We start from the raw sequence: 27,583 nt of genomic DNA, 5'->3' as shown, positions 1-27,583 counted from the left end.
AGAATGATCACACAACCTATAACGTGATGTCACAAAACAGCAAAAACAAACATAGTGATGTCAGAGTCCATGGATAATAAATACTGAGAGGTTATAGTAAATTTGTGAGGTACAAACACAAAGAGAACCCAATATACCAATACCAATAATACAATGAGATACAACCGTGCTTACTAGTAATTATAATTCCACAATAACAATTATTTCTTATTATGTTATTCACATAATAATTTTATTACAAAGAATATTAAAACACAAAAAATGGTAGATCCTGCCAGCAGGGGGTGCATCGTTGGTTGCCGCAGGGTGTTAAGACCTTACAACTGGTAGCGGGTGAAGGGGTAGGAGGAGTCCTGCTATTGACAGTCTGTTGAGAAAAATCTGTGATGTAATCACTAGTGGAATAGTAGCTTGCTGTGACTACTTGGGAAGAAGAGGGCTGCTGTATTTACTGGGAAGTATGACAGGTGGGAGCTTGCTTGTCTTAATAATAGTCACAGCAGTGTCTCTCCAACCTCTCTAATATAAAAAATTGCTACCCCCACTTTCCTCATAGCAGACTCCCACCCGTCTTACTTCCCAGTAAATACAGCAGTCCCCCGCTTTTTGGAGTTTCATTCTCTGTAGTGGAGGTACTACAAATATTAATGCTGGACCAGTTTCTGCACAGTGGCTGTCATCTATTAACTGCTGTGTGGTCTCCGTCCCAGTCTACCTTTACTTGGGGGGGGGGCGTGAAGCAGGGCCATCCATAGGCACAAACCCTACATGCCTTATAGGAAATCCATCTTTTTTTGGTTGGTATACGGTGCAATGTATATGCCCCAAATTTCTGAGGATTTGTCCACTTTAAACAGCCCATTTCCATATGACTTATTAAGGCATTTGATGTTAAAGGGGTTGTCCCAGCTACAGATGGGCACTGCGGGTATTACATGGCGCCCATTCAAAAGGCTCTTGGCCCAGGAGAGTCCGCCTATAATATAGGGTGTATGGAAACATCCTGACGGGAGACCCCTATAAATAGATGAAGGAGTACATTGCATGGCACTCCTATCTATGAGCCAGACCAGAGAGCTGCTACAAAGAGCATTGCCACATTACACAGACGCTCATTGACTTCTGTCGTCACTGTGCAATAAAAAGAAAGGATACGCCTGCTGAAGAGGATGCAGGACAGCGACTATCCAAAATGGTTAACCCCTCGAATGGCAGTATGAATAATAAACACACTCCGGGGAATAATACTGTATGTACAATGAACTTCCTTTAATCTTACGTCTGATAATCCAGAAAGTCTGAAGGTCCAGAACGTCTTTCTAGCACAAAACTGTAATATAGTATGGTACTTTACAACATAAGTAGCAGAAGACTGAGCAGACTTTAACCCCACCGATTAAAAAAAAATAGTATCAGATTTTTTATATGGCAATTGTATCGGGACGTTTACACTAATGTATGGCAGGTTTCCTGGGATAGTCCTACTACTAAACAACTGTTTCAGTGAGTTATTGGCACATTCATTTTCTACATCTGTTTAATGATGATATACCATTATCTTTATATACTGTTGTTTACATGCCTGTTTCTTAACTTGTTTAATCTATCACAGCATTTCCTATTGATGTTAAAGAGCAGATGGCCGGTGAATGTACCTCACCCACCAGTTAATGGCTTTTAGAGTACTCTGGACGTGTTTGTAATTTCCCAGGGGGCATAATGGGAGAGAAAATACACTTTTGTATAGAACGTATCCACTGTTAGTGCTATTTGTTTTAATTAGTGGTTCTAAACAGTCTTTGTGTGTGTTGAGTGTTTAAAGGTATGAATTTTATTGCATAAAATCTGATACATTTGACATAAAAGGCAACAGACTTTATTTGGTGGCTACCATCCAGATATACTGAATTCAGGAGTCCTTCTTTTAAAAAATATTTCCCAATCTTTTAGCATCATATGCATACCAATACAGGCGCGGCCGGCCGCGGACAGCCGCCTGCATTTGCGGGCCGTGCTCCCATTATAAAGTATTGGAGCATGGACCCTAAAATAAAAAAATAGGACATGTCCTATTTTTTACGGAAGGTTTCTATGGCACGGACACCTTCTTGTAAATATACGGGCTACGGTTGTGTTCATGTGGCTATAGAGGGGGTCCATATATTACATGGTGGTTAATTCATTTGTGGCCACTGCAAGGAAAATGTATGACTGCCTACAGCTTTCCTCTGAATGAATCTGATATGGGTAGCAGTGTGGCGGTAGTGAAATCAAATTCATGCTGGTTATAAAATAAGTTATCTGAGCATAGATATGTCAGGTCTGTATTTCACACCGAATAACCACCTCTGTAAATTGAAAGCTGAAGGCATGCCTGGAAAGAAATAAACCAGCCAAAAATGTTTGGTACATAACTTCCCTTGATCAGACAAAGAGAACTGAACTTTATTCAGAACAAAGAAACACACAGAGGAGACACATGCCCCTCCCTCGAGATGTGGGACTTGCTTAAGTCCCATTGGCTCCTCTGCTGTAAGTTTTCCTGTACATTCTTCTGCACACTCCTCTTTGCATTCCAGGGGGCAGTGTCTTCCATAGGCGTGTTATGCAGGCTCTTTGTACTCCATTAATCCAATCTCTTTGTGTAATATACTGAATATATATATATATGTAAGGATAATATTTTTCAAACAATATACATGGTAATGATCCCTGACAGTCCCCCCTAAAAATATAATTCTATCCCTGAGTCTTGCCTATCGACCTACCACTGACCACTCGAACCAGGCGGGTAGGGGTTTTGGATTTCTTCACCAGCTTGAGACGAGCTACTCCTGATGAGTGACCCCCCTTTGTACCTGGACTTCCAAGGTGTCGGAGTGGTCCTATCTTTCCCTATTCTCCACTGGATACAGGATGGTTGTCTTGATATAATCTACAAACCGCTGCTGGTTGTAATATATATATATATAATTAATCCGGTCTACATTTTATTAATGGTAACAACTGTCGCACTGTCACTTACTGTCCTAATGGGACTTTTACCCCTGCAGATATAACAGGTCATGGGCAGCAGAGTGACCTTCACCTCACGCCTCCACACAAAACTCCTCAGATTGTAATTTGCAGCACCGTGGCATATTTACACACATTATAATTATAAACCTCAGACATTATAAACAATAGGGCCTCAACTAATAATCATAATGCTATCACCCTCAGGTTTCAGGTCCCATCAGTTCATTGCCAGTCCTGTACACCATCGTCTTCTTCTTCTCCTGTCTTCTGCTCTTCACTGACTGTCACCCTCAGGGTAACCCACACAATTGTGGAGTCAGACTACGTTGGTGTCCAGTGGGGGAGTTATTATTACCCCCTCCTAGCCACTTACTTATCAAAACACTTGATCCTGCTGACGGATTCACTCAGGTCTTTGGTCTTTGCTGATGTCATCAGGACTCGGTTTGGTCCTTCTCATCTGTCCGACACCGTCTCCTTTAGTTTACGTCATCAGGCTGTACATAGCACCTCATGCTGTGAGCCTGGGGTGAGATCCCACGTAGGCGGATTAGTGGAGTTGTATTGTGACTATCAAACCCTCCGCATCTGTACTCTTCCTCTGGTAAGTTACTTGTCTGGGCGGCCGCTTAGAATTGTGACACTGCCGTCAGTTCATGATAAACGCGTTGTAGTGGCTCAGGCTGCGCCTGCCGCATCTCAGTGATGGAGTTCATCGTGTTAAAAGTCTTTTAGTTCATATTTACTGGCACTTGCTGGGGACCCCCAACTCTTGTCAATTGTTAAAATAAATACTAATCTGGTGATAACATCATCCGCATACACTATAAACGTTGTTCTAAGTACATACAATAATGTCAGGCCCTTAAATGACATCAAACACCTTTATATAAGGAAAAACTTCTCTGTTACAATGGACAGGGCACCTAGAAGATGTGTAATTATTGGGTACTTTATTTGCACTTGGTGATACTCTTTCAGCAGGATTTGTACCTTGATCTCAGCTGATTGCCTAGAACATCTCCACCTCACAGAAACATACACAGATTCCACATGTTTATTTGACAAGTGTCTCAAACCAATTTTTCTTACTCTAATATGGTTCGTTCTACCTGGGAAGGCCTCTCAAGGTCGGTTCTCTTCATGGGAGGCGGGTATGATAAGGTTGGCACCGGTCTGCCAGGACTGTTCTGTAGGCAAATCAAACAGCTCTAACAGAATTTAGCAGCGACAGCTGTAAAACCTGGGACATACCAATTAGATCTTACCAAATCGATCCTTGCAGTCTTGGGGCATATGTGAGGTCATACACCATCAATGCAAGTGCCATCAAGAGTGCCTTGGGTGTTACCGGTTTATCTTCCCTTATCCGTCCACATTCTGTTAGAATCTGGTTCTCACGCCTTCCGCTCCCAGTTGGACTGAAGGAGAACATTAACAATGACAGATTTATTTTAAACGTTCACACTGGTCAGTAACTAAAACTTACAAACTGATTCTTCTTCTTTATATACATATCTATACATACACATATACACTGCACAGAATTCTCTGCTCTAAAATTTCCCTTTCACAACAAAAATAAACAAATAAAAATGTTTTCGAATGGGAATATTCCGCTTCTGTACCTTTTATCTGACGCATGACTCTAATAGTCCAATGCTAAGGCTGGTCTAGAACTTTACATAAAACTTAACTTCAGAATTTAATATTCCCACAACACTTCTTAAATACAGTTATTAAACAAACTAACTTTGGGACAACGTCTAGAGAACTGCTAACAACTTATCATTGTACAAACATCAGGTCAATACTTGGGATAACACTGTTCCCCTGTCACTTACACACAACGTCTGCAGTGGGGAAGATACCGGCCGGGCTTCAGGCCCCCCTGAGAACAGATCTATACACACGAGCACATTGTCATACACTTCTACCTTGGGTAGTTGTATGTTCTGCAGTCGCTGGGACTGTTAATCTGGCCGGGCTGCACTTTTCACAGGTACCTTTGCAGTTTTACCTATGTCATGCCGTACGCACATCATGCCGGCTGCTACAAACCTAGTGGTGGCATTATTGTATCCAGGGACAAGCCAATTTACTGACACCTGACTGCATATACCCTTGTTGTCAGGTCTGTCTTCTCTCGCTCTCTCAATTGGCTTACCCGATGATCCAATAAAGTTCCTACTACCAATGGGCCCATAATTGTGGGCGATGCCAAAAGCGTACCTAGAGTCAGTGTAAATGTCGGCCGTCTTACCTTCTGCCAGGTTACAAGCCTCAGCGAGCACCTCCAGCTCCACTCCTTGAGATGAACAAGAAGGTGAGAGTGGTTTCTGGATGATTTACCTTGTGCCTCGTATCCTGTCTTGTACATACTGTATATGATCAAGTATCTCTACATTACAAATTTACATTAAAAAAAAACCATGTCATATAGATAGAACATTTCAAAGGGGTGGCGTCTTCATTCACAAAAATAAAAACAAATGTTATACACTTCTTCACACTCATCAGATAACCTAGAACGCTTGAGAATCCCACCCCCATCAGGTCCTATAGATACCTGAATAATACCACAATAAAAATATTCTTACTAAAAATCTGGCATAAAATTAACAATGTTCAGATATTTTTCACCTCCTTCCCAACTAAATCTGTAAAGACACATGGTCTCTTACACAATACCTCATATTGTGTGGAGACTACAGCACAGCATACCCAGTGCCATATTTACTGTTCTGGAAATATCTACTCAGAAAAACCTCAACATTTAGGTTACTCTCATACACATTTAATCTGGATTACTCATTGGGGTCTCTTACACATTTTTAGATCTCCTGAAACCAAATTAATTAACTCAAAACAAACCAAAATTGTACCTGATCAGTTCCTTCACCATTCCCCCCTTTGTGGACTCTGCGAAAGTAATGTAGCAGAGTTCAAAACTACATCTCAACATAACACTAGTTTAACCCCCTGTAATGTACAACAGCCTGAAACAAAAATGACTTTTTCCTGACAAATACATTTGATCTTTACAATGACATAATTTATGTGTGAAATCAAAAACAAAACAATTGTAGTTAGTTATTCAATAAAAACAGAAAATATTATATCTGATAACATTAATTACTGCAAACCAATAAACTGTATATAAAAATAGGGAACGGTGGGGGCACATACATTTTCAAAACCCCGTGTCTCACAGTATCTGTAGTTTAATACATCTGAATTATCAAAACACATGAAATCTGATCACATCATAACACATAAATATCGTAACTTTTATAAACAACAGCGCATGCGCAAAGAGAAGAAATTTATTTATGTTTGTAGACATTACTGATATATATATCTAGCAGTGCATATTGTAATCCCTTTGTCCCATCAGCCCTGCAGACTGCACCCAGTCAGCCCCCCTCCTCCTCCCAAACACAGCACACTACAGGGGGGAGGGAGGTCACACACTCACAGCTTCTAACAGCGTCTAGTCTCACAATCTTAACACTTTCAATGCCGGCAAAACAACATACGTATCTGCAATCATTCATCACACTATTGTATAGGAATTATCTACGTTCAAAACATCAACCACATAATTTGTAACAGTATCCAATCTGTCGGCCACCATCTCTATATTATGATGACATGTTGTTTCATCAGTGAACTAGACTGGAACTTCTGTAAATAGAAAAAACACTACAAATGACAAAATTAACAAGGCGATTATTTCATACTGATTTGGTTGGGCCGGGCGTGGCCACATCAGGGGTGGGTGGTGGGGGGCAGCCTCTCACATTGGAAACACAGTGCGCAGCTGTGAGGGGGGGGTTTCCCACCAACAATGAGGACACACTCAACATGAGGTACGGAAGCCATTACCGGGCGTCGGCTGGTCCTGTTTTCTAATACATACAATACCTTTCTTATTCCTAACTTCCTCTTCTGCAAATCCCTTTAAAGCACTTTCCATCAATTTCTTAATTTCACTCACATACTGCTTCCCTTCTCTTCGCTTCATTAAATCATATGCCTAACAGTCTATATTATACACGTAATTTATATAACAATTTTCGGTCAACGACTCCCAGGCCTCGCCGGAAATATTAAAATTCCTCAGTCTACAGCCTCCGGTCCGCCGAAATATAATTTTTATTTAGACTCTCCGGCTTCGCTGGAAATATTAAAATTTCACAGTCTATCTTTCCGGTCATGTTATATAATTTTATTCAGACTCTCCGGCTTCGCTGGAAATATTAAAATCCCAGTCGATAACTCTCCGGTCTCTTATATAATCTTTTATTTAGACTCTAATTACCCAGAGGATGGTTAGTCGTGCGCGACTAAGGTCTCACAGGTTTTTTTACCCTCACAGCGGAAAATATCACCTCTGTCACCTGAGATAATCCAGGAAATCAACAAAAGGGTTCTACAGATCGCCACAAGACTGCCCACTAACACAGATAAGACGAAGATTTATAAAATCAATTCGCTTACCGTGTTATTGCGGAGGTGATCAAATTCCTTCAGTGGGCAACTTTGAGTCCTCTGTTTCACCCTGTGATTGTCGGTTGTCCGGATTTTGATATTTTGATATTTCCTCGGGCGCCAAATGTCAGGTCCGTATTTCACACCGAATAACCACCTCTGTAAATTGAAAGCTGAAGGCATGCCTGGAAAGAAATAAACCAGCCAAAAATGTTTGCTACATAACTTCCCTTGATCAGACAAAGAGAACTGAACTTTATTCAGAACAAAGAAACACACAGAGGAGACACATGCCCCTCCCTCGAGATGTGGGACTTGCTTAAGTCCCATTGGCTCCTCTGCTGTAAGTTTTCCTGTACATTCTTCTGCACACTCCTCTTTGCATTCCAGGGGGCGGTGTCTTCCATAGGCGTGTTATGCAGGCTCTTTGTGCTCCATTAATCCAATCTCTTTGTGTAATATACTGAATATATATATATATGTAAGGATAATATTTTTCAAACAATATACATGGTAATGATCCCTGACAGATATATGTTAGAGAGGTTCTGTAAATGCTCTCATTTAAACAAAAACATAAAAAACGTATTCCACACGGTATACTACATGTGGTACCACACTATGCTAGACAGCAAAAAAGGTATGCCAATGCATATCGGCCAAGTGTATGCCAAAAGGACGCAGTTGAATGGGGCCATATGGATATGTTGGCGTATGTGCCAAACGTAGTTCACAGTATGTGAACAGAGGCTTAGATACATGATCAGTAGATGATTGAGCAAATTTAAAAGAGGACCGGCAGGATCTCATGACGTCTTTTTTAGTAAATTCTTGTATTTCCCATTAAATAACTATTTTGGAGAATCTATTCTTAATACTTTGCATTTTGCCGTTCCTCGGTTATTCCTGGAGATGTACTGTATGACTAATTTCACAACTGGGTGTTACCATTCCCCTTTTCACATGAGCAGCACTGGCGAATACGAGAGCAGGGTAGAGTGTCGCAGACTACCAAAGCACAGTGTACATAGGGTAGTCTGAGAAGCACTGCGGTTATCCATGGATCGGTGGTACAAGTGAAACGGAGGGCACATGCAGATTTACTATGCATTCCCCATCCCCATGTTACATTTGAATGCAATAGCAAAGGGTCGCTTTAACATTTAATATATAGAAGAACAAATTAACCTGCTCTTTATTTGAAGGTGCCATTGTGGATCTATTATTCCTTAAAGACATTGGTCAATATTTATTATTCAGTTTACAATTGATTTTGGTGAAAATTGCACAAGTTTAAAAGTTCTAAACATTGCGCAAAATGTGCGTAATTTATATTCTCACTCCAAAAACGAAAACATGGTCAAGCTGTAATGTACTTTTAGACTCATTTATTAAAGGCCAAGATTAATCAAGGCTGAAATTAGTGGCAGAAATTTATGGTTGCACATAGAAGACGTAAAAATACATTCAAACAGACAATTCAAAATACACCAGATCTATTAAGAGGTGTGTGCCTTTTGATAAAATGGTAGCAAATCTCGCCAGCTACTCTCTCCAATTTTATTGTTAAATTTTTCATAGTTCAATAGTATAGAGCAGGAGTGACAGCTATACAGACAATGTCCATGCTAAGGTGGCATAGTAATTGTTCTTGCATACCAATCGAAGTTGCAATGGTTTTGCGGTTATTGCCTTTCACCACCTGTTGCTTTCTATATTGGAGCATTGGCATTTTAATGGCCTCCCAACACTACAGATTTTGCAATGTATGTACAATTGCCATCTGTAGGAATGTTTTTTGTTTTTTTTTCACTTTTGATATTGCTATGCTCCGTGTGTATGCGTGTATGTGTGTATGTAATTTTATTTTAGAACGTTCTACGATCTATTATATATTACATATGATGTGGCTACATGTCATGTTTGTGCAACATATGTTACAAATACAACTTGATCAGTTTTTAGGGTGGTCCTGAAAAACGGCAGAAAAATCGGAAGCAGAACGCCTCCAAACATCTGCCCATTGATTTCAATTGGAAAAACGGCGTTCGGTTGCGATGGGGCGTTTTTTACGCAACCATTTTTCAAAACGGGCGCGTAAAAAAATGGCCGCGAAAAAGAAGTGCATGTCACTTCTTCAGCCACTTTTGGAGCTGTTTTTCATTGACAGCTCCAAAAACAGCTCCAAAAACGGCCGTAAAAAAAGGCAGCGAAAAACGCAAGTTTGATTAAAAAATGTCTGAAAATCAGGAGCTGTTTTCCCTTGAAAACAGCTATGTATTTTGAGACGTTTTTTATTTTGTGTTTGCACATACCCTAAGGGTATGTGCACACGACAACGGCAAATACGTCTGAAATTACGGAGCTGTTTTCAGGATAAAACAGCTTCTGAATTTCAGACGTAATTGCATGTACTCGCGTTTTTCACTGCGTCTTTTACGGACGTAATCGGAGCTGTTCTGATTCACTGAGTCAATGAAAAACGGCTCCAATTACGTCCCAAGAAGTGTCCTGCACTTCTTTGATGCAGACGTAATTTTACTGCGTAATTTTACTGCGTTTGGTACCTCGTAAACTCCTGGTTTGACTCGGCTCGTTCACTACTCTTGTTGCTCACGTTGTTGCCGTGGGCAACTGCCCCATTTCCCTTAGCTTCTGTGTACCCTTATCTGTTGGTCTGTAGTGCACTTATTGAGCGTAGGGATCGTCGCCCAGTTGTACGCCATCGCCTAGGACGGGCCGTGCAAGTAGGCAGGGACTGAGTGGCGGGTAGATTAGGGCTCACCTGTCTGTCACCCTACCCCGGCATTACAAGAAATACCTTTAAGAGGTTTTCCAGCCAATAGCTGCTAAGACATGGTGATCAGGTATCATAAAGTCTGATTAGCACAATTCCATTATTGGGCCCATCACCAATCCTAAGAGATGGGGGGATCTTATTCATTTTTCTTAGTAGAGGTAGCTCATTCTACATGGTATATCACCATTAAAATGAACAGGCATTATGGAAATCCATGAATGAGAGCATTTAGAGGTTTCTATCGCTTTGCTTAAGTGGAGCATGACCACACATGACAGTCACCTCTCCACTGAGAGCAGGGAACAGGATTTCCGTGTTCTACATATCGGTGAGACTTTCAGCAGCCAGACCGCCACGATCACTCATTTATGTCTTATTGGCATGCCCCAAAAATGAATAGCTGGAAAGCCCCTTTCACATGTACTGAAAGTATGTCATTTCAATCACAACTTTTTTTTTGCCTCTGTGAATATCGTATTTCTTCTTTTATATATGCTCACATATTGCACTAACAGCCATATTGATTTCTTCCTGACTCTCATTTCAGGGTGAGCTACTCAATCCTTGTCGCTGTGATGGATCTGTGAGATATACACATCAACTCTGCTTATTAAAATGGATTAGTGAAAGAGGATTGTGGACCTGTGAACTTTGCTGCTATAGATATCATGTCATAGCAATTAAAATGAAGAAACCTTGTCAGGTAGGAAATCTTTACATTGTGTTCATGTACTGTATCCATTATCTAACAAACGCCTAATAGGAAATTTGTTTGCTTATTTATGGACCGCTTATAAGCCGGAATGACTGGGTTTATGTGCTAGTACTTCTATGCAAACTAGAGAACAGAAAAGCAGATGAACATATGTAATAAGCGAGTGCAGCAAATGCTACGCTGCTTCTGTAACTGATGACAAAATGATGACATCTGACATTTCTACCTCTCACGGTATGTGCACACACAAAACAAGAAACGTCTGAAAATACGGAGCTGTCTTCAAGGGAAAACAGTTCCTGATTTACAGGCATTTTTTAATCAAAGTCACATTTTTTGCTGCATTTTTGACAGCCGTTTTTGGAGCTGTTTTTCTATAGAGTCAATGAAAAACGGCTCCAAAAACGCCTCAAGAAGTGACATGCACTTCTTTTTACAAGGCGTTTTTTTACACAGCCACGTAAAAAACGCCCTCTGGGAACGGAATGCCGTTTTTCCCATTGAAATCAATGGGCAGATGTTTGGAGGCGTTTTTTACGCTGTTCACCGTGCAAGTTAAATAATGGTATATTGTAATAGATCGGACTTTAACGGATGCAGCGATACTGATTTTTTTTCTTTTTCACATTGTGCTTGTGGGAAAAGTTTTTATTTTTTTACTTTTAATATTTTTTTTATTTTTTTTACACTCCTGAAAATTTGTCTAACTTATTAGTTCCCCTAGGGGACTTGAACCAGCGATCCTTAGATCACTGGTACAATACACTGCAATACATGGATGACTTAAAGAAACATTGCAACTCGCTGAGCTACGCTGTTTCCGTAACTCCCGTAGTGGCGAATGGCAATTACAGAAGCAGCGTAGCATGCGAGCTATGCTGTTTCCGTAACTACTATTCAGTTCTATGGGTGGGAGTTACGGAAACAGCATCGCTCAGTGAGTTACGCTGTTTCAGTAACTCGACATGTAATCAAGTGGCCGGGAGAGCACAAACAGCTAGAATGGGGTTTAGGGGGCCCCATTCTAGAGATAGGTGCGGGTCCCAGAGGTGGGTCTATCCGACATTTATGACATATCGTGTGGATATGTCATAAATTTCCTTCATGAAAAAACCCCTATAAATGCTGCAGTCGCTATTACCCGCTCCAAACATCACCCCCCCCCCCTTCTCCATGTTGTGCCGGCACGTCATGGGTCACGAAGGGGTTAAGTAAGAAAGCGGTCAGGGGGCCCTGCACATCCGGGTCCCTTGACTGCTGACTATAAGACACAGGGACTTTTTAGCAGAATTTATTCTTGCTAAAAACTGCGTCTTATAGTCCGAAAAATATGGTAATGCACCGACAAAGAGCAAACCATATTCTAATCATTTGCGCAGTCTTCCAGAAGCTGTTCTTGAGGACACATACTGCTAAAGCATTCAAGAAAGCTTGGGACAGACATATGGCTGTTGTCAAAAATGTCAAGAATTAACAAACAGGGAGGATATATAATTATTATACAATAAAAAATGTATTCATATATGTATAACAATATACACGCAAAAAAGGCAGACTGGATAGACCTGTAGGTTCTTTTCTGCCATCAAATTCTATGTTTCTATAGAATGTGTCTGATTACTTATTTAATAGAAGGAGATTGTATAGCTGTGAAGTTTTTGTTTAATAAATTATTGCAAAGTTTAGTTTATTTTTGTTCAGTAACTTCTCCTTTATCTTTATATGATATTTGAATGAAAATCAACTATTGTCACGTCCTCATCTCGTAAAAATTAAACTTTACATGGGGTCTTCCGACTGTAGCTGTTCATAAACGTAATTTACAAATCAACTAGTCATACATAGATCCGTTGCTACCACAGCCTGATGAAGGGCTATACACCTGAAACATTGCCTAATGACAATTTTGTAATTTTGATACTCATTTGTATATGAATGCTAAATAAAAATTTGTAAATCTATTTAAAGGGGTTATGTGGGAACCAAAAATTATTAGCACTGTACTCACTGCAATATGTGAGTACAATCGCTAATATACATTCCGGTCCCCCTGTCCTGCTGATCCTGAGATTTTTATATATTTTTATAGTGCTGCCGGGGGACTGGTAGTCTAGTTGCACAGCCTTCTTTGATGACGATACGACTCTACGTCATGTGACCAACCCCACTGTACTATATGTACAAACAGAAGCAGTAGTACAGTGAGTACATGGAGTACAGTGGGGTCAGTCATGTGACGAAGAGTGGTATCGTCATTAAAGAAGACTTCTGGTTCCCCGGCAGCACTATAAAAATCTATGAAATTCTCATAATCAGCGCGACGGGGGACTGGAATGTATATTAGCAGTGTACTCACATACTGCAGTGAGTACACAGCTAATAATTTTTGGTACCCGCATAACCCCTTTAATTATATCACCAGTTTGTAGTGTCACTCAACATGTCTTTTCCTTGGATATTAATTTAGAGATTCTTTGGTCAGTTAATTCTGGTAACCTTCACCAATCTACTTATTCCAGAGAAGAGTTCTCTATAACCCTATAAAGCACAGCCTTCACTCACAAACTTGCTTAAAAGGGGTTGTCCAGGATTTCAAAGGTTCTGCTTTTTCTCCAGAACCAGCACCACTCTTGTTCATAGGATAAACTTCATTCACTCCTTCAGTTGAGTGGGGTTATTTTTGGAAAAAAGAAAGCAGACCCTTTTTTTTTATTATCTTGGACAAACCCTTTAAACAAATTTCTGATTGGTTGGTTTAGCTAAAGGCCAGCGCCGATCAACGAGACATCGATGATCGGCGCTCGTTTGCTCCTTTCACACGGAGCAATAGATGGGGACAAGCGGTCGTTACTCCGATCGCTCATCCCCATACATTATTATCATGTCCGCAGCACGTCTCCCTGTTTACACATGGAGATGTGCTGCCGACAACGATAATATTTTACTTTTTTAAAACGATATGACCAGCTGATGATTGAGTGTTTGCTCGTTCATCTGCTGATCGTTTCCCTGTTCACAGGGGGCAATTATCGGCAACGAGCGTTATAGTAAGGCGCGTCTGCCCGATAATCATCCTGGGTAAAACCCCCTTTAGTGCACATATTTTTAAACATGATAATATTAATATATTTGTATATGTAGTTGATAAAATACTATACTTTTTTTTTTAATGGGTAGAGAATCAGTACATAACTCTGTAAGTGATAACTATTGTTTGTGTTTCAGTGGCAGCGCATTACAGTAACACTGGTGGAAAAAGTTCAAATGATCGCAGTCATTCTTGGATCGTTATTCCTAGTATCGAGTGTGACGTGGCTTCTCTGGTCAGCCTTTAGCTCTTATGCAGTATGGCAAAGAAGAGACTTACTTTTTCAAATATGCTATGGCATGTACGGTTTTATGGACCTAGTATGCATAGGTAAGTTTCTAAAACTATCAAAAAGTTAAATACTTTTCTTTAACCCCTTCAAGACACAGCCTGTTTTGGCCTTCAGGACACAGCCAATTTTTTCAAATCTGACATGTTTCACTTTATGTGGTAATAACTTCGGAATGCTTTTACCTATCCAAGCGATTCTGAGATTGTTTTCTCGTGACACATTGGACTTTATGTTACTGGCAAAATTTGCTCGATACATTAAGTATTTAATTGTGAAAAACACCAAAATTCAGCGAAAAATTGCAAAAATTAGCATTTTTCTAAATTTATATGTATCTGCTTGTAAGACAGATAGTAATACCACACAAAATTGTTGCTAATTAACATCACCCATATGTCTACTTTAGATTGGCATCGTTTTTTGAACATCCTTTTATTTTTCTATGACATCACAAGGCTTAGAACTTTAACAGCAATTTCTCACATTTTCAAGAAAATTTCAAAAGGCTATTTTTACAGGGGCCAGTTCAGTTGTGAAGTGGATTTTAGGGCCTTATATATTAGAAACCCTCGATAAGTCACCCCATTTTAAAAACTTCACCCCTCAAAGTATTCAAAACAGCATTTAGAAAGTTTCTTAAGCCTTTAGATGTTTCACAGGAATTAAGGCAAAGTAGATGTGTAATTTTCAAATTTCTTTTTTTTTTTGCAGAAATTCATTTTTCATCTATTTTTTTTGTAACACAGAAAGTTTTACCAGAGAAACGCAACTCAATATCTATTGCCCAGATTCTGCACTTTTTAGAAATACCCCACATGTGGCCCTAGTGCACTTATTGACTGAAGCACAGGCCTCAGAAGCAAAGGAGCACATATAGGATTTGGGGGCCTCCTTTGTATTAGAAAATATTTTAGGCTCCATGTCGGGTCTGAAAGGCTCTTGCGGCACCAAAACAGTGGAAATCCCCCAAAAGTGACCCCATTTTGGAAACTATACCCCTTGAGGAAATTATCTAGGGGTATAGTGAGCATTTTGACTCCGCAAGTTTTTTGCAGAAATTATTGGAAGTAGGCCGTGAAAATGAAAATCTACATTCTTTCAAAGAAAATTTAAGTTTAGCTAATTTTTTCTAATTTCCACAAGGACTAAAAGGAGAAAATGCACCACTACTTTTGTAAAGCAATTTCTCTCGAGTAAAACAATACCCCGCATGTGGTCATAAACGGTTGTTTGGACACACGGCGGAGCTTAGAAGGGAAAGAGCGCCATTTGGCTTTTGGAGCTCAAATTTAGCAGGAATGGTTTGCGGAGGCCAGGTCACATTTGCAAAGCCCCTAAGGGACCAAAACAGTGAAAACACCAAAAAAGTTACTCCATTTAAGAAACTACACCCCTTGAAGAATCCATCTAGGGGTGTAGTGAGCGTTTTGAACCCACAGGGGTTTCATAGATTTTATTAGAATTGGGCAGTGAAGATAAAAAAAAATTATTTTTTTCCAATAAGACGTAGCTTTAGCTCAAAATTTTTCATTTTCTCAACAACTAAAGGAATAAAAGAACCCCAACATTTGTAAAGCAACTTCTCTGGAGTATGGCAATACCCTCTTTGTGGTCATAAACTGCTGTTTGGGCATACGGCAAGGATCAGAAGAGAAGGAGCGCCATTTGGCTTTTGGAGCACAGATTTTGCTGGATTGGTTTCTTGACACCATGTCACATTTGCAAAGCTCCTAAGGTACCAGTCCAGTGGAAACTCCCCAAAAGTGACTCGATTCACAAAACTACACCCCTTGAGGAATTAATCTAGGGGTATAGTGAGCATTTTTACCCCACAGGTGTTTCATAGATTTTATTAGAATTGGGCAGTGAAAATAAAAAAAATCCTTTTTCTTCAATAAGACGTAGTTTTAGCTGAAAATGTTTCATATTCTCAACAAATAAATGATAAAAAGCACCCCAACACTATTAAAGCAACTTCTCCTGTGTACGGCAATACCCCATATGTGGTCATAAACTGCTGTTTGGGCACAGAGTAGGGCTCAGAGGGGAAGGAGCGCCATTTGACTTTTGGAGTACAGATTTTGCTGGATTGGTTTCTGGGCGCTATGTCGCATTTGCAAAGTCCCTGTGGGACCAAAACAATGGAAACCCCCCAGAAGTGACCCCATTTTGGAAACGACACCCCTCAAGGTATTCACCTAGGGGTGTAGTGAGCATATTAACCACACAGGTGATTGCAACATTGAGTGCACACCAATTTTTGCCAGAGTGAAAATGGTTTTTCAATAGATATGCCACTGGAGGCACACACCCCAAAAATTGTTAAAAGGGTTCTCCCGGGTATGCCGATGCCATATATGTAGAAATAAACTGCTGTTTTGGCACACTGTAGGGTTCAGAAGGGAGGTAGCGCCATTTGGCTTTTGGAGCGTGGATTTTGCTTGTAGTAGTTTTGTCTTGAGTCTTACTGGTGTTTCAGTTTATAATGTGGGGGTACATGTAAGGCGGGCGGAGTATATAAGGGGCATAGTCAGGTGGTATAGTGGGGTAAAAAAAAACAATAAAATAATTCATAGATGTGTGTTATGCTGTGACACAATCCTTTCTGCACAGGCCGATGTCGCACTAATAAATGGTCTTTACTTATTTCCCTTTTGGTCCACACTCGGCACCTTTGAAGTTTGGGGAATTTTGCTGGGAAGTGTTGTCCTGGTATAATACGGGCGCCCTCACTTCCAGCAGATATGTTTGGGCCCTCCCCTTCCTGGTTCCCTAATTTTAGGGGCCTTGATAATTCGACACTTGAAACAGAAGAAACGTTCCCCTCGGGCCGGCACAACTGCATATTTTTATTTCCTGGCTTATTGGAGCCTTAACTAATTTTCTTTTTTCATAGACGTAGTGGTATGACGGCTGTTTTTTTGTGGGACGAGCTGTAGCTTTTATTGGTACCATTTTGGGGTACATGTGACTTTTTGATCACTTGTTATCCTTTTTTTTTTGGGAGGCAACGTGACCAAAAAACTGAAATTCTGACATATTTTTTTAGTTCTTTTTATACAGCGTTCACCACGCATTATAAATTACATGTTACCTGTATTCTGCGGGGCAGTCCGATTCCGGTAATACCTAATTTATATCACTTTTTTATGTTTTACAACTTTTTGCACAATAAAATAACTTTTGTAGAGAGAATGGATTTTTGAGGAAGTTGAGAGAGCCATAACGGTTTTAAATTTTTCGTAGACGGAGCTGTATGAGGGCTTGTTTTTAGCGAGACGAGTTATAGTTTTATAGGTACCATTTTTAGGTACATGCGACTTTTTGATCACTTTTTATTTCAATTTTTGGAAGACAAAGTGACCAAAAAATAGCAATTATGTCAGTATTTTTTAGTTATTTTTTTTACGGCGTCCACTGTGCAGAATAAATAACATAATATTTTTATAGTTAAGGTCGTTACGGTCGCAGCGATACCAAATATGTATGGCTTTATTATTTTTTTCAATAATGAATGACTTGATAAGGGAAAAAGGGCGATTGTGTTTTGTGTTATTATTTGAAACTTTTATTGTATTTTTTACAACTTTTATTTTTACTTTTTTAACACTTTTCTTTAGTCCCACTAGGGGACTTGAAGGTCCAACTGTTTGTTTGATGTTCTAATACATTGCACTACCTATGTAGTGCAATGTATTAGAACTGTCAGTTGTTCACTGACAGCAAGCCAATCAGGCTCCGCCTCCGGGCGGGGCCTAATCGGCTAACGTATAGGCAGATAGGAAGCCATTGTTAGGCATCCTGTTGCCATAGTAACAGTCGCCAGCCTTGCCATCGTATGGCAGGGCTGCCGATTTCATACAAACCACTTTGATGCAGCGATTGCATTGAATCGCTGCATTGAAGGGGTTAATGGCAGGAATCTGAGCTAGCTCCGGTTCCTGCCGATAGATCGGGGTGTCCGCTGTAACATACAGCGGACACCCACTGCTGATGACGCCGGCTCAGCTTGTGAGCCGGAAGCTGAGCCGGCGCCATCTTGCCGATGGTACCGGAAGCCTCCTGGGCCCCGCCGCCGACGGGGCATAGGGGGATTCCGTTACTGGCGGACCGGGAGGTAAGTATTAGCCCTCCGATCGCCTTTGCAGCCACCGGCAACCCAGCGATCACGTTGCTGGGGTGCCGGTGGCTATAAACTCCTCACATGCTGCGATCTCTATTGAACGCAGCATGTGAGGGGTTAATCGGTCGGATCGGAGGCTAGCTCCGGTCCTGACCGATACCTCAGGGTGCCAGCTGTAACATACAGCTGTCACCCGGCGGTGATGTCACTGGCTCAGCTCCTGAGCCAGCTCCATCTGTTTCACGTACAGTTACGTGGAGATGCGGGAAAAGGCCATCTCTCATCACGTAACTGTACGTGTAATGGCGGGAAGGGGTTAATTGGCCTCTCATTGAAATGTATATGACCGGTTTTTGTTCACTATTGGATTTAAAACATGCAAGTCTTACTATATTATGTATTTTAATTAAATATTTATTTCACAATTTGTTTATTCCATTAATGACTCCTAAAGGCCATGCCCATCTTTGCAACCAATTTTGTATTGCTCCAATGGATCTAAAATAAAAATGAAACAAATTTACAAGTAGTCTCAGAGTAGAATTATCTTACCATTTTGTGTCTACAGCTCTTATGCAGACCTATGTGTTTCCATGGTAACTTCAAACAAACATGTAGTCTAATTCTGCAGTCATACAGCCTTCAATCTGTCCCCTACTTACTAACCTAGCAAATGTATGACAGCACAAAGCTGTTGACAGGTGAAATGGACTGTGGCTGCAAGCTCAGACTACTCAGGGTTTATTTCTAGTCTGTTATTATGAAAACACATAGATCTGCATTGGCGTTGTGGACACAAAATGGCAGGAGATTTTTAATCAAGACTGTAAAGTTGCTTCATTTTTTATTTTAGATGCATTAGAACAATAAAAATGAGTCAGTGTTTATACACGTGACATCATTATCTTAGCTATTAAACATGGATATAACACTTGCAATTCCAATTAAATTGTAACAGCAAGCACAATCCTAAGCTTCCTCCTGCCAAGCAATTGACTTGAGAATGTCTTAAAAAACGTGGTATAACGGCCGCAGTCGCAGACCGCAAACCCCTTTCATCCTGCCGACGTCTTCCTCTTCGGAGATGCCAGCACATGCGGCCATCCTGTCCTGCAGTGAGCACTAGGGTGGTGCAGTGAGTGTGCTTCTAACAAGGTTACTCACTCCAAGCCTGCCGGTCTACTCCAACCTGTGCCCAATGCCCCCTGGCAGCATATTGCAATGGACTTTGTCACTGACCTTTCTCCCTCAGCGGGATGCAATAAAGTCTGGGTGGTGGTGGATCGGTTCTCCAAGATGGCTCATTTTGTTTTCGCTGACTGGTCTACCTTCTGCTCCCTGAGTGGCGAGTCTCTTCATTCAGCACATCTTCCACTTGCATGGCTTGCCCCTTAACATCGTGTCTGATCGGGGGGATCAATTCACCTCAAAATTCTGGAGAGCCCTCTGTAAACTCCTGGATGTGAGATTGGACTTTTCCTCAGCCTATCACCCCCAGTCCAATGGTCAAGTAGAGAGGATCAACCAGATCATGGAAAATTATCTCTGCCACTTCATCACCATGCAGCATGATAACTGGGTACAGCTTCTTCCATGGGCCGAATTCTTGTACAACAACCACACAAGTGAGTCCATCACTTCCACACCATTCTACATTGTGTACGGTCAACATCCTAGAATCCCTCTTCCTGTGTCGACTACATCTCAGGTACCTGCAGCTGATTCTGCACTTTGGGACTTTCTGCAAATCTGGCAACAGACCCGGTATTCTATTCTGCTTGCAGTCGATCGCATGAAGTGAAAGTCGGGTACTAGAAGAAGAGAGTATCTTCCGGGTACCGAAGTCGCTCTGTCCTCTAGGAATATCCGTCTGAAGGTACCTTCATCCAAATTTGCTCCCAGGTTCCTCAGACCTTTTGAGATCCTGCAATAGATTAACCCTGTCTCCTATAAGCTTCGGCTGCCTCCTACCCTCAAAATCCCCAACTCCTTTCATGTGTCCCTCTTGAAACCTGTGGTGCTGAACGACTACAGTAAGACTCCTAGTCCTGCGGTTGCTCCCAGCGGTTCTTCCAATGTGTTTGTAGTAAAGGAGATCCTGGACTGCAAGAGGGTAGAAAAAAGGCTTTCTATTTAGTGGATTGGAGAGGGTTTTGTCCTGGGAGCCAGAAGAAAATCTTAATGCCCCTACCCTCTTGAAGAAATTCCTCTCTTGCTCTGGACCCAAGAAGAGGGGGCGTAAGGGGGGGTACTGTAACGGCCACAGTCGCAGACCGGAGACCACTTTCATCCTGCCAATGTCTTCCTCTCCAGAGCTGCCAGCACATGCGGCCGTCCTGTCCTGCAGTGACCACTAGGGTGCGCGCAAACTCACTCCCAGACTTAAAGTGCCCTCTAAAGTGTTGGAGTCGTGTTGTGCCATTTACCACGTCTGCTGTGTTACACCATGTCTGGTGTCATCTGCCACGCTTTGCATCATTTGCCATATGAAGTTCCATCTGTGCCTAGCCACTGCGACTGTCTGGACTATTGAGGTACCCTTGTGCTGGACTTTGTATTAATTTGGTACTCTGTTGTTTGGCCAGCTGCCTCCCCGCTATTGTGGTGCGGCCTAGTGGGTTCACATGCCCACCGTTCGTGTCACGTGGTACTTAATATATAGAATTGCTGATACAAATCAGCTAAGATCTATGCCATGTGCTTCACTGTAGATGAATATAATTAATTAGAACAAAGACTGGAAAGATAACGAGTGACATTTATTGACATTTCCAGGCATTGAATACATCATTAAATTATTATTGTTAGTAATTACACGGCAGGCTGACCGAAAAGCATCATGAGAAGGGCATGAATCACCGCAGGCCATTCAAATAATGTTTCACATTTAGTACAGCAAGTCAACAAATAGTCATGGCTCTAGGGATTAATAAAAAAAATAAAAATAAAAGGAGATTAAATAAATTAAACCTATACATGCATTAAATGTAAAAATTTATTTTATTTGGGTCATCCAGAGTATAGTAATTATTATTATTATTATCTTTATTTTACTTTTACAAAATTTAGACGCAATATGCAATGTATAATATAAAAATGTCTACAGAAGGAGATAAAACCCCTAGTCCCCTAAACGCCACGAAATACGCCAGAAAATACTACGTGTGCACATACCCTTACAAAGTGGTTTCTGTCCCCACTCCTTTTATCTTCTCCGCTTTTTTTCCTCTTGTTCTTCTGTTTATTGTGTATTGCTTCCTTAGTGCACTCAGTGACCTATGGTGTAAATGCAGCACTTCACTCTTGGTTTGTTTGACTAACCTGCGTAACTTATGTATAATGCAAGAACCCAAATTGATATCTGTTTATTCTACCCCTATAAGGGCATGACCACACGTGGCGTAATTGCTCTGGAATTCTGCTGCGGACAGTCCGCAGCGTACACGTTTCTCCATTGCCTTCCACAGCTTTTTAATAGGGTTCGTTTACACGTTGCGGACAATTCCGCAGCGGAGCATAGACTGCGGTGCGGAATTTGGTATTCGCAGCATACAATGGTTGTTGCGGACGTGTCGCGGACTCATTGCGGAATTTCTCCATTGACTTCAATGGAGAGTCAAAATTCCGCAATGAAGTCCGCACATGTTATGTAGATGTTATGTGTGCTGCGGAATGTATTGGTTCTACTACCATGACATTTCTTCATTCTGGCTGGACCTATGTATTTCTAGGCCTACAGCCAGACTGAGGAAGTCAATGGGGCTCCCGTAATTACGGGTGACTATGTGTGTGCACCCATATTTACGGGTGACTACGTGTGTGCACCCGTAATTACGGGTGCGTTGCTAGGCGACGTCAGTAAATAGTCACTGTCCAGGGTGCTGAAAGAGTTAAGCGATCGGCAGTATCTGTTTCTGCACCCTGGACAGTGACTACCGATCACAATATACAGCAACCTGTAAAAAAAATAGAAGTTCATACTTACCGAGAACTCCCTGCTTCTTCCTCCAGTCCGGCTTCCCAGGATGACGTTTCAGTCTAAGTGACGGCTGCAGCCAATCACAGGCTGCAGCGGTCACATGGACTGCCACGTCATCCAGGGAGGTCGGGCTGGATGCCGAAAGAGGGACGCATCACCAAGGCAACGGCCAGGTAAGTATGAATTTATTTTACTTTCACTAGGGAAAGTGCTGTCCCTTCTCTCTATCCTGCACTGATAGAGAAAAGGGAAGTACTTTCACCTCAATACACAACGGCTAGTCCGCATCAATTTAATGCCCACTTTGGGCAGAGCCGCAACAGAATCTGCAACGCAGATTCTGTGCGGCATTGATGCGGACAGTGGCGGAAGAATTCCACCACGTCTGGGCATGCCCTAAATGTGTGCACTGGTTCTATATACATAACCAGTGAGGAGATTTTGTCAGCATTGCTTTCTTTACCCTATACTCTTTTTCCTTATTTTCCTCTCTTTTGCCAGTTTTAGACCTTATTCACACAACAGAAAATTCACACTGATTCTGACACCTTTTCTTCAGCAGAATCAGCGTGAATTCAACTTGTAAAAAGCCTCTTCACCCCACTGTTTTTACAGGCGGAATTTTCAGCATGAGCAATTTTCAGCATGAGCAATTGCAAACCACCTTTCTGAAAACAAAAAACATTTCACTTCTTGACGCGGTTTATTTTGTGTGAAGAAAGCGGTCGGTAGCCACATTCAGATTGAACAGGGCTAATCTGTGTGCAGAATTGTGGCTGTTTTTGCACATCTGGCCAAATTTACGTTTCTCAGGAAAAATCTGTTGTGTGAACTTAGACTTGTATGTGTTTTTGTTTCTTTGTCTACATTTAGATTGGCATAAAGTACACACAGATGTTTAGTCTTGGTCTTTTTTGGCTTGTCAGCCACATCTTATATCTATTGCAAGACTCTTTGGTATTTGTTGCTTATGTCATAAAATGATGAGCATTGAAATTTCGGTACATGCTCTACTTCTGTATTTTGGCCTTTCATACTCTTTTCTAGCAGTTGTATAATGTTCTCAAATTGTATTTTGAAATGTATTTTATTGTGATGCTTACTTAACCCCTTAAAGGGGTTTTCCCATGAGAGACATTTATGACATATCCAAAGGATATGTCATAAATGTCAGATAGATGCGGGTCCCACCTCTGGGACCCGCACCTATCTCTAGAACGGGGCCCCTAAACCCTGTTCTGCCACTCTGTGTTTCAGCAGAAGCAGATTAATTCCGATTGTGAATTAGGAACAATACAGAATAACCCATGGAGGCGGAGGGGGGATGCATCGGAGACAGCCGCCGCAGCGGACATGCGCACCACATCACAACAAAGGTTTGTGAGAACATCGGCCAGTGTGTTATGCAGTGATTATGTGAATTAGGAAAACAGCATAGCTCGCCGAGCTACATTATTTCCGTAAGTCCCATAGAGCTGAATGGTAGTTACGGAAACAGGGTAGATCGCTTGCTACGCTGCTTCCGTAACTGCCATTCACTACTATGGGACTTGCTGAAACAGCGTAGCTCAGCGTTTTCGTAACTCCCAACCATATAACCTGGAAGTGGCCGGGAGGCAGCGAGAGCAGAAAAAGCTAGAACGGGGTTGCCACCATTTTGGAGTAGATATATTTTGTTAATTAAGTTTTCTGAAAAACGTTTTGGGAGGACTTTTTTTTACACTATATACCGTGTGGTATTAATAAACTATTAACTTTAATCTGCAGGTTGTTACAATTATGGCAATACGAAATATATACCTTTTTTATGTTTTAGTATTTTTACACAATAAAACTTGGTTTTATAGGAAAAAAATATTTTTGACGCTGCATTTTGATAATATGTTATTTTTATTCTATTGTTTCTTACGATTGCAGAGATGACTTAAATGTATTTTTTTAAATTGTTTACTATTTTTAATCAGTTAAACAATTTTTGATGAAAGAAGGGGTTCGTTTGTTGTTTTGGAAGACTTTTATATATGAAACTTTATTGAACTTAATTTAAAAAAAATGTATAAGTCCAACTAGCGTACTGGCTGTGATGACTTGATTACAAAAATTATGCTTTGGAATACTTAGGGTGTGTCCAGTGTTGGCAGATTTGCTGCGGATTTGTGATGTAGATTCCACATCGCAAATCTGCATCAATTTACAGTAGAATACAAGTGGATGGAGTTTTCAAAATTCCATCCATATGTACTAGAAAAAACTCCACTAAAAGCAGAGTGGAGAAGCAAATCAGCTTCCAAATCTACACGCAATATATGCGGATTTTGCCGCAGATTTGTTGAGGATTTGCAGCGGATTTAGCAGCAGATTTGCTGCAGGTTTCACCCTACGTATTGCAAAATGTAAAATGTATTGAGAAATCTGCAGCACGTCTGGACACACCCTTAGGCTATGTTCACAAAAGCTATGTTCATAAAAGCACACAGCGTATCCGCTCTGTGCGCTGCAGGAGATTCATGACGAAAAACTGCACCAAACTGTGGTGCAGTTTTTCAGCTGGAATGTACACTGCGAAAACGCGTCCCTCCGCCATCCTGTACCCCAGCCTCCTGGAATGACGTTTCATCCCATGGGACTGATGCAGCCTCTGATTAGGCCGTCGTCCCAGGAGGCCAACCTGGGCGAAAAAATATAGAATTCTGGGTACGTATAACAATTATTTTTTTCTGAGTTGCGCTTTTTGCAGCAGAACGGTGGCTTTTCTGCCACAAAAAACGCAACAGCTGCCATTTGCTGCGGGCTTTACCTCCCCATTAAATTCAATGGGGAAAACCGCAAAAAATAAGCAGCGATTACGCAAATACAATTGACATGCTGCGGATTAAAATCAATTTCTGAGCAATTTTTCCACCCAGCATTTACGCAGCGTGTGGATGAGACTTTTTCAAATCTCATCCACTCTGCTGCTACTCTATTATGCTGTGGATTTTCCGCCATGAAATCCGTTGCGGAAAATCCGTAGTATTTTAGCTATGTGTGAACTTACCCTAGATGTATCAGTAAGGGCAGTTGCACACGACAAAGATCAGGCCATGAAAAATGGTCCGAGTATAGGCTGGATTTCCCAGTCCGACCAATGGTTTGACAGGGGGAGTCTCCTCCCTCTGTTAAGCACCTTAGATGTCACAATTGCTAGTCACAGCAGCATCCAAGATTAAAACTGCCAGGAACAGAGTTATCTGCGATTTTGGCAGTTGCGGCAGGAACACGGCTGTAATCCCAGTGACTGATACATACCTTGCTGAAAGCTACAGGCGAAACGTGCGTCGGGGCGCTCTTCTACATCTTGGGTCACACTAATCTCCCATACATGGGTAAGTGCATCTGTTAGACCTATTCTGGCTTTATGCCGTTTTTCAAAGGCACTAGTCACTTTAAGTAATTACAGGTTTTGACTCTTGAGTTTTGTATACTCTGTTTTTTGTACCACTTGTACTTTAAACTACTAATATAGATGCACCCCGTGTTGGAGTTACATTGAGCTATATTAATCTCACATACTACAAGCGTAATGTATATATATATATATATATATATATATATATACTGTAATCAATGTATATATTGGTGATCCAGACAAGGATTTATTTTAGATTCTCTGTTTTTGTTATTTTTTGTATTTAATGTTATCAATAAAGATGTTCAATTTTTTCATACTTTGATATGTATGGACTCTTTTTTCTCTAGTTTATAATACCTTGCTGAGTAGGATTAAGCAGGTCATCAAAGGAATATAGGGGTTGTTTGCTTTGGACAATACCTTTTTGTTAGAAGAGTTCTTCTACAATAAGCTCATAACATGGTGTTTCGCTTTTGGGACCCCCAGCAACCAGGAGTAATCTAGGGGGGAACTGGCAGCAAGTGTTCAATTTCCCTAGAGCGCCACTGCAGGAGAAATTAAACATTGAAATCAATGGGTTGACCATATAATGTACGGACGTGATGGGTTCCTCTAGAGCGAGAAATGCTCTTTGTAGCCACTCTGGCTAATAAATGAGGATACCGCTCTATTAACCCCTAACCAGACAACCCCTTTAATAAAAATCAAGGAATACATACTGCCATAGTGTGGCATAGTTCTTGTTTTTAGATGTGTGAAAACAACCCTTTATGCTCTATGTGTGCTTTTTATTATTTTATTTTCATTAGTCAAACAAAAGATTTTTTTTTTATTTGGCCAACCGCATTTGTCATTTCTCTAAATTCATTGGTTATTTCAATGTATCTTCAGAAGTTATTAATATGTAAATGTTGTGTGATTCTAGGTTTAATCATCCACGAAGGAGCAGCTGTTTATAAGGTCTTCATGAGATGGAGAGCTGTGAACTTGCATTGGGATGTGTTCAATTACGACAAAGCAACAGACATTGAAGAAAGCAGCCGTGCAGTGCCTTCAACTAGTAGGACATTGTGGCTACCATTATCTGCCTTCCGACCCAGGACCTTAGTTCATCCTACACGGCTAAGCTCTCCCAGGCTGCAATGTGGATATGTACTGCTACATTTGTTCAACAGAATGAGAACTCCTCCAGAAGACTCCATAGAGGACAGTACGTCTGGTGAGGTTGTAATGAGAGTGACCTCCGTATGAGCAGGACAGTACGACCACCAACATTCCTCTAGCCATGGACAGTATTTTTGAATGTTAGTGCAATGAACCCAAAGCACTTTTAAAGTATTTCAAATATATATATATATTAAACATTTTCTAACTTTATTTCTTTTTTTATAGAAGCGGTTATATTAAATATGCAGTTTTCAGAAACAACATATTTTTGCCGTATTTGGCTATTTGTATGTTTTTATAAAATGTGATTGAAGTACAGTATGATGATCAATTATAGTATTTTTATTACAATTAATTCCTGCTACAATACTTTCCTCTTGATATTACACAGACGTCACTCATGAACCTCACGTAATGTGTTCAGGCAGGGGACATAAAGAGAGGGAACATTACAGTGTAATTATATTAATATGAGTAACATCTAACTAGCTAGGACATTTTAATATAACTTTATCT

The 27,583-nt window shown here is 40.9% G+C and overlaps 1 protein-coding gene across 1 annotated transcript in view; it reads left to right on the top strand.

The window, feature by feature from the left end:
- The window catches only part of MARCHF11 (membrane associated ring-CH-type finger 11), a 40,790-nt gene extending 13,497 nt beyond the window's left edge, over positions 1-27,293 (top strand). The window contains exons 2-4 of the mRNA XM_075828490.1: positions 10,860-11,015; positions 14,253-14,445; positions 26,826-27,293. Coding sequence (XP_075684605.1) covers positions 10,860-11,015; positions 14,253-14,445; positions 26,826-27,151 — 675 coding nt within the window. The 3' untranslated portion in view covers positions 27,152-27,293. The remainder of the gene's footprint in view (positions 1-10,859; positions 11,016-14,252; positions 14,446-26,825) is intronic.
- The last annotated feature ends 290 nt before the right edge of the window (positions 27,294-27,583 follow it).

This window comes from Rhinoderma darwinii, chromosome 5, assembly GCF_050947455.1.
Source record: "Rhinoderma darwinii isolate aRhiDar2 chromosome 5, aRhiDar2.hap1, whole genome shotgun sequence".
NCBI lineage: Eukaryota > Metazoa > Chordata > Amphibia > Anura > Rhinodermatidae > Rhinoderma > Rhinoderma darwinii.
Note: the sequence above shows the minus strand (reverse complement) of the source record. Positions and strands in the feature narration are given on the sequence as shown.